Raw genomic sequence first — 12,285 nt, forward strand, 5'->3', positions numbered from 1 at the left:
CGACAGACTAGACGGACTGGTTATGTTTTTAGCGAAAAATGCACAAGAGGGGCAAGGGAAGACATGTTATATCTTTAGGGAATGAGGGAAAATACGACCTAGATAATACCCGAAATTTCTCGAATCATGAGTATCATATGGAATGGACCGGCCGCATTGTGATACTCAATGAAAAATTCGATGGCGATACCATTGAACAGAGCAGAAGGAAAGTGGCAAAGTAGAGAAGCCAAAGGCACACCCTGTTTAAGCGCTCAGATATTAAGCCACGGGATCATGAAGGGTAGTGCGATGGTTGCTTGACTCTCGATTTTGGTAAAGGGCGAAATTGTGGCTTGGACATCGCACCTTCACTGGGTGGGCTGGCCTCCGGGTCATGTCAACAGCCCCATCTCTATTGTACGCTGGATACATATATTCTGCCTAGGTATTATGCCTAGTTTCATCTACAGGGAAGTCTCGGGGCACTGTGGATGATTAATGGCAGTAAATTATAGTAACAAACTGCACTATGAATATTAAATGCAGATTGTGCAAGTGAAATAACCACTTAACCACAAGGATTGGATTAGTTCATATTGTTCAAGAAAACTGCTTAGAATTCAAGCAGCTAAAATACGAAACATACTACTGACTTGCTATTTGGTTCATATGTATTTCAAGGAGAAATTGTTTTTCTTTTTCGATATGACCTTACACTCTACTGTGTCTTCTATTCGGCGTGATTGACAGGTGCTTTCCGAGGTTGTTTTTTGCTTCTGCTTTATTTTGTTAGGCAATTGTTCTATAAGTGCAGTTCTAGCTTTGAGAACTGTTATTATCATTTATTGCTTAGGTGTACGCGGGTATCTTCATTATTCACGCTGTCTTATGCAAGCATCGTATGGTAGAAATATATCCTCGAATTAGTGCGTCGCACTTTGGTATATTTTGTGGTGCAGGTACTGATAGATGGGTGGAATTTCTTCCAATTTCCACCGACTAGCTCGTGTTTTCTGTTGTCCGCGGAAATGACGTGCTTTCAAGTGGTATACTCTTTGTTAGGCAGTCCTCTTTGCTGTTACGCCTGCCGTTGACCGTTGTAGCATGCACATAGTATCTATTTTCGTAGCCAATTATCTCTATCAAATAATTTTATTTTTTAGGGGTAGATCCCTGCCTCTTTGTGCAATGGTATTATTTGGTACGACTTCTATGAAATATTTGCCGAATTTCAACGCAGTGTCAATGAAACTAAATAAAACTCTAGGAGTGATTGGTTTGTCCTTATTAAAAATGCAGTTAGGTCTAGTTATTGGTGATGAAATTCTCCGTGGGGATGTTGTTGATACCAATTTCGCCTTTGTTGCACAACAAGCTCCCTCCTGTGGCCTAAAGTTGAAAAAGGTTTCAATTATTCCCGACGTTGTAAAGGTGATATCAAGGGAGATCCAGAAGTTTAGCAGAGAGTACGACGTTGTTGTAACGTCTGGTGGCATTGGAACGACACATGACGACCTAACCTTCGAAGGTTTGGCTCTGTTTACTTCAAATACTTTGTAACTTTAATTTTTAAAATGTTGCCACCAATTATGCAGTTTGAGACCTTACGCCTTCATGTTACATAATACACAAAGCAGATCGTATCAGTATTCTTCTTGAATGCCTCCTGCATATATATCATCTAAGCGTTGAGTCAATGCCTTCTTCTGAATAGCTGTGGCAGATGCTTTCGGAGAAAATTTGGTGCTGCACCCCTCTCTGCTGAAGTTTGTTGAGACAACATTTGGTTGTAAAGCAATGGAATTGCCACAGGACGATCATCGATTGCGATTGGCTCGGGTACCAGCTTCGTCGAGGTTAATTTATGGTCAGGACCCCGAGACGTGCCTCCCATCGGAGTATCCTGTGCTCACTGTGCGCAACGTTTTCGTCCTCCCTGGTTTACCGCCCTTCTTTCAACTCGGCTTCACCTTCATTAAGGTTCGTTCTCTCCTAGCTATATCTGAAGGGGATGCACACTGACTATTTTCAGCCGACTAATCTTTTGTGAACGCCTACCACGACACTTTATTCTGTAATCGGCTTTCTTATTTAAGTGACTAAAATATCGGCTTCACGTAAGGAAAGTATATTAGCGATTTGTTTGCAATTGGTTGGTTTGCGTGCCCTTTAAAATTGCCTGATTATCATCTTTGTCTATAGGCGTAAGCAAAAAATGCCTTTTTTGTTAGTGTTCATGCTGATCGATGTTTGCGAAGTTAAACTTTGGTAATTTATGCAAAACACTGGTCAAAATGTTCTAAAGTTAGGTTGTTGAAATGGACAAACTACGGAAAAATATTTCAGAATATCACTCACTACGTAATGCTCATTAATATGCTTTGCTATTTTGGTAACTGGTAAATGTTTGGTGGATAAGACATCTTTAGTTTTTAACTATTTGCCGCAGAATCACAATAATTTTAGACCATAGTTTTCGCACCCATTCTATGTTAGTAAATAGTAAATAGTTACAAAACTTTCGACGTTTCGTTGTCAAACCACTGTTTGAACATTAAATGCTATTCACTTATCACAAAATTAATCGGATAACATTAATGGATAACATGTTTGCTAGAGGAAAATAGGTTAGCATATTGCGTTTGAAATAGCATCAGTTGTTTGGGTGTTCCATTCTTTCTCCACATTCGAATCTACCAACAACAGTCATAAGTTGCCTTATCAAGTTTTCCATGTGCACGTTTCCATGCCCTCATGTTCGGGATATGGCTGTATTCGGTATAAGTCATCTAGATTACATCCCGGTGTTTTTATTCAGTGGAGGTAGTTTTCCATGTTTTGGCCCTCACGAATAGCCAATCGTGCTTCTTCATGTTTATTTGTTTATTCGCTTTCTCTACCGCGATCTCATTGGTTACGTATGTCTTATTACGCCTGTCGGTTGAGTGATGGTACAGTCAATCGTCATTCCCCTTTGTGGGCGTCAGTATGGCCTTCGATGAACTTCCTGTCTCTCGTGTCTCTTTTTAACGTTTCAAATCATACGCAGACCAGCTAAGTGTTTTCTAGACTTCAGGTCATATTCAATGAGGTCTGCAATTTCTGTCTCACTTGTTCCTTAATTTCCCTCGAATTTGCTTAGGGTCGGCTTTTCTTGCTTGATAGCCATACATCCGGGATCCAAATATGCACTTCTTTGACAGAAACTTCTATAGCACCTCGGAGGAGACTCACCTCGCCAAGCGTCTGAGCGACTTCGCGATGGAGTTTAAGGAATCTGTTCTTGTTGGATCTTACCCGGTTCAAAACAACCGGTATGCTTTCCTCACACAATTGTGCTCCTTAATGGCAACTTTTCATTCTTCCCTTTCGTGCTTGTTTTTTTTCCGAGAGATTGGTTTGACTTGCAAGATTTTTACATGCGAATATTGTCAATGGTATTAAAGTGGCTAATGCTTTTTCTTAGGTTAAATTTGTGCAAAAAAAAAGATATATGCTATGATGGAATCCATGTTATTATCTTTTGTTTATTCTAAAGGACTAGTTATTTTGAATACAATGGAACTACCTGTGTCGTACGGTACCAACTGATCTGAATAAAAAATACTGAAGCACGTCCATGGACATTACATTTCACCGTCCATCAAAAGTTGTATTGAACAACTTCCCACATTATTGGTTATATAAAACTTAATTATTTGTTGAAGGTATTACAAAGTTCGCATTTCCCTTGAATCTCAGGACAAGCGATCGCTTGAAATCGCCCAATCAGCATTAGAGAAGCTACTGGGAAATGGTACGTGTCTTTTGCAATTATTATCGAATCTGCACGTTCTTGAATGTGACCCTTTTCATTTGAGCTGACACCAAAGGCCCAGTCGTTTTGTAGAGTTAGTCGCTTATGACCCAGATCCCGTGTCTAGTGCAGCGAAATCCGTGTATGGCATGGCAGAAGAGGATTCTGATTTTGGCCAAAAGCTCAAACACTCAATAGAACTGATTGAGAAGGCACTCCAAGAGTATGGGTAAGGAAAAATTCGTCGGCGATGGGTAGATTCGAGCTTATTTTGACAGAAAGGAAGATTGTATCGCCTTTTATTAGAACTGAGGATATCGTTCTCAGCTTCAATGGGGGTAAGGACTGTACAGTCGTTCTCCATCTGCTCTTTGCTGTGCTAAACAAGGCCACTGGTTCGGTGGGGACCAAACATCCCCGCCTCTTTTACGTCCGTGCGCAAACTCCCTTCCCAGAAGTGGAGACATTCGTTCAGTCCGTGCTGGTCTTCTACAAGTATCAGCCAGCCAATATCGCTCACATGGGTCGAAGCAGTGCTGATTCTCAAATGAGACCACCGTCTAACCTGATAGTCTACGATGGAACAATAAAGGAGGGCCTCGCGCGGCTGAAAAAGGAGTCGCCTAATCTGAAGGCTGTGTTCGTCGGGACTCGGTTCGGCGATCCGCAGACTGGTAAATAATTACCGTTGGATGTACTCCTGCATATACTCATAAGGCCCTTCACCTTTTTATATTCGGATATTGGCCTTTATAAAGCCGTTTTTAAGCGAATTTGGTTCTGCTTTCAGTGGAGTTTATATTTTATAGTGTTTGGGCAGTTTCATTTTCGTGTCAGTAGGATTACATTCATGGGATAAAATCGAGTTTTACGTGCCCAGTACACCCAAACATAACTTGGGCGTTTTTTGCATTTTTGCGTTAAAAAGGCGATTAGATAGGCGTCACGCTTTAGTTATTGCTTGAATTCCGCCGTTTATGATACAAATTAGGGAAATGATTTCGCAACTTTTCAGTTTTACTATTTTTACCAACAAGTGTTGAGGTCGTGCTTTTAACAATTCATTGATTAGAAAATTTTAGGAGGAGCAAGCAAAGCCTTTTGACTAAACCCTTCTTCCAGTGACCTTTAAGCTACTATACTGAGCTAATTGGATAGTCTGTTCGAGGGTTGTGATTAGATATGGGGTGTGGATTTACCTCGTAATTGCCCCTTTTAAAGTTTGATTCGAATTCCCGCCATTTAACTCTTTTGACATCTTTATAATACTTGAGTAATAAATTGCGAAAATAGCGCGATAAATTAAAGCGCAGTGTTTTTCTTTTGAATAGTAATTTATACAGGATAGCCAAAAGAGCTGCATTCTACAGTGTTGTTCATAGGTTGTTTTCCCCTTGTATTTCTTAGACGGGATTGTAGAGGTAATGCCGACGGACCCCGGGTGGCCGGAGTTCATTCGTGTCCATCCCATTTTGCAATGGGACTACGCCGATGTGTGGAAGTTCATTCGGAGCCTCAGCCTTCCCTACTGCAGCCTCTATGATGTTGGGTGAGTTGAAACACGTGAATATGTCATTTCATACAAATGGCTCTTTGATGCTCATGCTTATGAAGCGGGAATTCATCCATTAGGCATGGCCAAACGTCCTGATGAAGCACTGTTTTAGGCGGTTTGTTAAATCGGATTTTCTTTGCTATCAGAAACTCTGTATTTTGTAACCAAGCGGCAGCGAAAAACCCAAAAATTTTCATTTTACATCTTTTCATGCCTAACATCTAAATCTTTTCGTTCGAATTTAAGATAAAAATTACTCGAACGCTGTGACTGTATACGTAAAAACTTCAGCTTCATAAATTGAGGTCTTTTTATTTCTGGGATATGATTTGTTGCCTGACTCGTCCAAATTAGTTGTATTAGGACAATATTTAAAACTCGATCATTCGGGTAAGAACGATTTTTTCTTGGCTGTCGGTGGTAAAGATCTCAGCCCCGAAGTCTTCGTCCCTCAGATTGCCTTGGTGCGATCGGGACAATAGGGGCACTCACACTTATTCTTGCGTAGTTAATAAGATTTAAAGAACTAGCATTACCAATAGAGCAGAAACGGTTCACATTTCCAGAGTTTCGTAGTGTTTCCGAGAATGCATTGTACTGCCTTAATTATCCACTTCTGCTTGGCTTAACAAGTATTTTTAGTGAATAATTATCACTTGCCACGTATCCAACAACATTCCCAACGCTGCGTTCTACTTGCGTTTGCCAATGAACGCTCCCCGTAAAACATTGTTCCTCCTATTATTTTGATTGTTACCTTCCACTCACGCACCTTAATTGGAACACTCAATAATTTCATTCAATGTGGATTCTAGCCAATATTTGAACATGATGTTGTGTGGTACCGTGCTGTCTTCTATGTCTTCGTCGGAAATATCTATTCGTCACCATCGGTGTCATTTAAGGGAGGAGTAACTAATATTAGTAAAATATACCGGTTGCTTCAGATACACGTCGCTAGGCGGTATGGAGGACACTCACCCCAATCCCGAGCTGAGATCCGTCGACTCAACAGGGCGTGTCACCTACCAGCCCGCATACACCCTCAAGAACTTCTCCTTGGAGCGCTCTGGTCGTGCTACGTCCGCCTCTTCCAAGTAGCTTTTGCAGCCATTCCTCAGGTAATCTTGGAATTTACAACAGTCATACGCCTGCACTCATCAACCCTTACATTGACGTGTGTGTGTCTGAGGGAACAGATTGCATGCAATTATGATGATGGTGTATTTTGGAAGGAGCAAAAGATATGACACATGCGCAGTATTAGTAGGGAGACGAAAAGACAGACGGAAAGGGAGGCGAGAAGAGGGAGAGAGGCACTGTTCTAATATGGTCTACTCCACGTCCTTATAACGTGAGTAGAGAGTGTAGAGGAAGCGCAGCGTGGCCTTGAGGTCACGCCGCAGCAGGTCGTCGGCGCGTGTGCCTGCACCGGGCTCGATGCCCTCGGCTTCCTGCATCAGCTGCAGCACCAAATGCAGATTGGCCAGTTTCTGCTCGTTGGTCCGTGGTGCTAGGTGGAACTTGTGCAGCGGAATGAAGTAACCACCCAGCAGCCCCATCAACAAAAGGAAGTACACTCCATCGTCCATCTGGACACAGGAAGAGAATTAGCCCTTTCACATCAGTTGCTGTACTACCGGTTGGGCTATGCTTCCGGCATAAGACTGTTGATCCAGCTAAACCCCGTTGAATTTGGACGCTACTTATTACCAGGGTCATGCATTTTGACAATTATATGCTCTTCTCCTGTAGGTAACTTTTACCCTACAATCCCTACGAACGTGCCATTTAACGCCATCGGGTCGCCACATCTCACCGTCTTTGGGCCTTTGATTCCTAAACTTAAACGTAGATAATTTTGATTAGTTTACCAATAAATGCGTTCTGCATTTTCTAGCTAATGTAACTTCAACCTTTTGTCCTCATCTCAAGAAATGGAATAACGCGGCGCTGTATATTTACAACGTCCTTAATCGTTCTTAGACTGTGTTAGTGAAATAAACATTTGTAAACCATTTCTTTTTGAGATAACTGACTAATGTAGGGGCTCAAATACCCTAAAAGAAGCGTCCGTAGCATAGCTGCCGAGTAACTCTCATGATGAAATGGGCTAATGGTTGGGCAATGGAATGCATATGTATGGGGCATAAGTTAAGCCTCTTGGCTCTCAAAAAGGAACCGGCGCGGAGCGGACATTTCACTCCGCAAATGCAGTGCCATTACACGGACCTGTCTCTGCAAATCGGTGACGACGATGTTGAGCTTGCCAAGGTGCTGATTGACAAATTGTAGAAGGATGCGCTGAAACGCCCCCAGTTTCTCAGGCACTGCGCAGTCCACCAAGGCACTAATTGCATCACGCTCCATCGATGCATCTGAATTAGGGAACACTTAGGTTAGTGATTTGTGCACCGTCATTGTTTTCTGTCGTTTTCACCAACTTTTGCATCACAGATAAAGGTACTAAAGTGTGTCACATGTCAGGTTCATTCCATTGGAGGGAATTCGTTGCATGGAACACCTGATACATCCTATGGCCATTTCACCATAAGGTAGATGCATAAACAGGCTTAGCTTTCTAGTGTTTTATCAATCCGAAGTTCTGTGAAAACGTAATCTGATGCGGTTTGAACTTTCTAAATAACTAAGGGCGGAAGCGTCTCTGCACTACGTTAAATGAAAACTAAGCAATGTGAGTGTAAAGCTCAGCGATGCAGCCCTGCCCACCGGTGGTGTCGGCGGCCTCGGTGATGACCTCCACCTGTCTGCGGTGTTGGAGGATGCCGTTAAGTTTACGCACGATGACCAGAGTGAGTTGACAGCTTGGAGGTAGGCGGACGTCGGGGGCGAAGCGTCGAACCAAGGCCACCAGTAGGCGCAGTATAGCCACCAGGTCCTTTGAAAAGATCGCTGCAATCGGCCAATTTTTTGCAGCGTAGCTATCCGGTACTCCTAGCACGTTATTAATCTCCTCAAGAACAAACTGAAATCGAGAGCACCACATAAGCTAAGTATGAAAGAGGAGCACTTTAGGAGGTAGTACATGAAATCTCGCTTTCCAAAGCAAGTACAGAAGCAAATGGTCCCCAATAAGATGTATATGGACTGTACTGATAAAAGAGTCTTTCAGATTTGTGACAATTATTCACATTTGAAATACAGTTTAATAATAAGAGATAGAAGACGAGGATCCTGCGTCTATGAAACAAGTCAACCATCTTTTGTATTGCTTAAATGCGTGATTACGCTCCAAAGTCGTTTAATTATTATTATAAACCTAAATACAATGTTAATGCAGTAGGAAGATGGGTGCTATTTGTAGAGCACACGGCCGATTATACCTTAAGTCTTTGACGCTGCCCCATTTCCGTCTGGGTGAGTTCGGGTTGGTTAAGAGAAGAACCGGTGAGCTTCTCGAGGAGTTTCTGCAAGACCTGCCCGTCGTATAGATCTGCCTCAATGTCTCGAACGAGAATTCTCTCGTCAATTAACTTCTTATTTATCCATTCAATCAATGTCTGTATCAGCTCCTTCACAAGCGGCTGCTCCTAAAATTTGAACCAAGAAATGTGGAGCGTACAGAGAGCTTTTTATAATTTAGTTCTTTGTGAAAATAACTAGTACAGTGACAACTTAAAGTGGTTAATTATACTATTCTCGGCGACATTTGGCGTCGTGAGTAATGGCGGAGATCGTGGATATACGAAAAGACAAGTAAAAACATGAAAAGTCGAAATTGATACAGAGGTGGGTGATGGCAGACATTAGAAGCTGAGCGTACCTTAGAGTGAGGCTCGAGCATGGAGCATTCATCGCCTTCGGCCAGTTGATAGCCGACGGGTCCGATCTCGGGGGTGATGGGCATGAGGGGGTCCTCCATAGCCTGACGGGCCTCGGAAGCGAGCGCCTCGGCCTCTTGCCGTCGTCTACGGACCCGTGACATGGTGTTCAGTTTGTCTACCAGACTCATCGCATGACCACCTCCACTACCCTCGCTGCCGACGCCGCTCTCCCCACCGCCTCGCGTGTCACTGCCGCCATGCATGTATGGACTGGCATGATGCATCGCTCACTAAGGGCACACACCGACTAGTACAGCCGTTTGTAGAGCGTTGAGAGCAGCCTTGTATTATGGCATTACCCTTTGCTACTTGGGTCATCACCATTACTTCATTAACTATTTCAGCACCAAGGTGATTTATGGAAAGCATCTCGCCGACTGCGTCAACGGCAAGACTTTAAATTATGTATTTCACATGCCTTATCCGAACTTGGTACAATGGGGTTTTTACCCTGCCTTCCGCACTGTACGGTGTTGCTCAAGAGAATAATCACAAAATGCCCCGATAAATTGTACTTTTCAGCAGCACATCCTACCACTAATGTTTTTAAACGCTATTAAATTACCATTCCTAAGTATAACGAATTCTCTTTACTCAACGATTCACTCGGGGTACAGAACTAATTATTCGTTAAATCGAGCCCATTAAAACCCGAAACATTCCTATGAATTACGAGCACTACCCAGCGATCGTTTACGTGAATATGTCTACTAAACCGAAACCGATCTGGACGAGGATACCAACATGAATTTCATGCCGCATGGTCAGGCTGCTGTGTTGCAATAACCACTGTCCCTTGGTACATGAAAGCACTCCTTGAAAGCCGATTGGTTGCGCACCGCGACGTCGCCAACACGTAGCCACGTGACAAGATGAGCCTCTCTGTCGCACTCCTCAACCGTTGGTCTACTTTTAGACCCTAAATCACTACTGCTGCTGCCGCACCGACATGTGCTCAACAGTGTAGAGCGCAGATCTACTCCATCGGTGTCAAGGGTCATCCTGCGCAGATGGTAGATCACGGATCCAAGAGTGTTCGGGAAAAACCATTTTGAACGATTGAAATATGAAGGAATGAAAAAGCAAACTAAAATACAGGACTCTACAATCCTCGATGAGGAAGGGTTTGCAAAGTACCCACGACTGAACTAAAAACCGAGCGTGAATTAACGAAAAGCACTTACAATGAATGTCAATTACGCATCACGATGTCGCCTTGAGGCCAGGGCATTATAACAGGCCATCCACCCAATTCCCACATTTCGATCAAGCACACACCAAACAAGGGGGTACAAGCCTAACCTGTCATTAAAGTGAAAGCATTTCCTGCTACAATTAACCAAACGGACCCTGATTACCCATGTGAAACATATTCTAATTTTGCAATCTAATTTACGAAACCACTGGCCAACGTTCTCAGAGCAAAACAAAATAACGTCAAGCAATTAAACATTGCCCCGATTAGGTCATGGACATGCCCATGCAGTTTGGCATGCAACGGAAACCATGCAAAGTAGACTGCTTTGGATTCTAAAACCAATTTAATAGAAGAAAACGGTTGAGTAATGATAAAAAAGTGGCTGAACAAGAGCATTTCAGTTTGCTTTTTTTCCAATTCTCTCATCCATCTTACCCCCTGGGCTTGGAGTGGGGTAAAGTACCTTATCGACCAACCCAAACTGTGCGGCCTCCTCAGCTGTCATAAAGAAGTCGCGGTCCATCCACTTTTCTACCACCTACAACAAGTTTAACTTAACAAAACACTCCAATTCAGGGATCACTACAGAGAAAATCAATTACAGAAAGTAAAGCAGTTTTATCTAAATGTTCAGGTGTAGAGCGAAATCACACATCCAAATCCACTAGATCAAACTAGTCATACGTCTGTTAGAGTGCACTTAAAGTTGAAAATGGAAAACATTATTGCACTAAAGATGACTTCATACAAGTGACGAGTGAACAATTGAGACACTACGAAAGGATCTGAAAGCGACATCTAGTACGTTTGCTGCTGAGTTAATCATGGTTAGAAACAAATGGGCAAACGAAATACCACAAGCAGTCTGGAGCGGTAGACCCACCTCTAAGGATTGCTTTGTATGCTTAGAATACAGAGAGTTTAACAGTTTTCGAGTCTTGATAATTTCCTCAGCCTGAATTTGTATATCACTTGCTTGACCTTGTGCTGAGCCAGAGGGTTGATGGACCATAATGCGCGCATGTGGCAAAGCATACCTATAGCCCGGGGTACCAGCCGTTAGCAGAAGCGAGCCCATGCTACTCGCTTGACCAATGCACCAAGTGTAAATCGGCGGCTGAATGTGCTGCATTGTGTCATATATTGCCAGACCAGATGTGACCGACCCGCCGGGACTATTTATGTACAAATGAATGGGAGAACGTTTGTCCTCGGACTGCAGGAAAAGCAACTGCGCCAATATAAGACTAGACATCTCATCAGTAACAGAACCCATGAGACAGACGATTCTATCTTTCAGCAAACGCGAATATATATCAAAAGCTCTTTCACCAAGACCAGATTTATCAAGCACCATCGGTATCAGTGGATAACGTATGGTTGATGAGATGCTTAGCCAACGGACAAGTATGGACATACTTGGGTGAAAATAAAGATGACCAATGTGGTTAAACGTCTTCGAAAGGAATGGGGAGACCATTATGAAAAAGGCCCGTCGAAACCCAGAAGCCTACAAATCCCCAACGACCCACTTGTTCAATAAGGGTGAACAAAGTAATATAGACTAAAACAAAGCACATCTGCAATGCCAAAATCATCAAAACAAGCTAAGCGAAATGCCGACTTTAAATTACAAAGTAAAAACACAATTTGTAAATAACTCAAATGCGCTTCTAATTGTGCCCACGGGGCAAGCCAATTGATCGCCTCAAATCAACCTACACGTGCCTGCTGCTAAACTCTTGTCGAAAAATCTGTTTTGCACTGTTGAAATATAATTGACATTAGTAACCTGGCGTTTCTCTCGTTACTGGCAGAGCTAGATAGTGGTTGAACATTAGTGCGTTTGAAGGAGACTCTGCATTAAATTGTATTTGTTTGCTATCTCACCAATATTACAATTCTAGGA

General features: G+C 42.8%; 3 protein-coding genes across 3 annotated transcripts; 1 reads left to right on the forward strand and 2 right to left on the reverse strand. All coding sequences in view use genetic code 11, as the record gives it.

Moving 5' to 3' along the window:
• Positions 1-1,275: 1,275 nt before the first annotated feature.
• Positions 1,276-6,434, forward strand: EGR_06058 (FAD synthetase; the record flags this gene model as incomplete). Its single annotated transcript, XM_024495307.1, has 8 exons — positions 1,276-1,510; positions 1,697-1,962; positions 3,148-3,296; positions 3,690-3,778; positions 3,872-4,007; positions 4,085-4,452; positions 5,186-5,327; positions 6,281-6,434. 8 exons carry the CDS (start codon positions 1,276-1,278, stop codon positions 6,432-6,434), a joined length of 1,539 nt encoding a protein of 512 aa, XP_024350262.1.
• A 233-nt stretch (positions 6,435-6,667) lies between these two features.
• EGR_06059 (Alpha-parvin) lies at positions 6,668-9,402 on the reverse strand (the record flags this gene model as incomplete). Its single annotated transcript, XM_024495308.1, has 5 exons — positions 6,668-6,925; positions 7,566-7,711; positions 8,064-8,343; positions 8,678-8,884; positions 9,118-9,402. 5 exons carry the CDS (start codon positions 9,400-9,402, stop codon positions 6,668-6,670), a joined length of 1,176 nt encoding a protein of 391 aa, XP_024350263.1.
• A 1,371-nt stretch (positions 9,403-10,773) lies between these two features.
• On the reverse strand, positions 10,774-11,793 carry EGR_06060 (Putative ATP-dependent Clp protease proteolytic subunit; the record flags this gene model as incomplete). Its single annotated transcript, XM_024495309.1, has 2 exons — positions 10,774-10,914; positions 11,260-11,793. 2 exons carry the CDS (start codon positions 11,791-11,793, stop codon positions 10,774-10,776), a joined length of 675 nt encoding a protein of 224 aa, XP_024350264.1.
• Between the last annotated feature and the right edge of the window lie 492 nt (positions 11,794-12,285).

Source organism: Echinococcus granulosus (assembly GCF_000524195.1).
Source record: "Echinococcus granulosus chromosome Unknown EG_S00050, whole genome shotgun sequence".
Taxonomy (NCBI): domain Eukaryota; kingdom Metazoa; phylum Platyhelminthes; class Cestoda; order Cyclophyllidea; family Taeniidae; genus Echinococcus; species Echinococcus granulosus.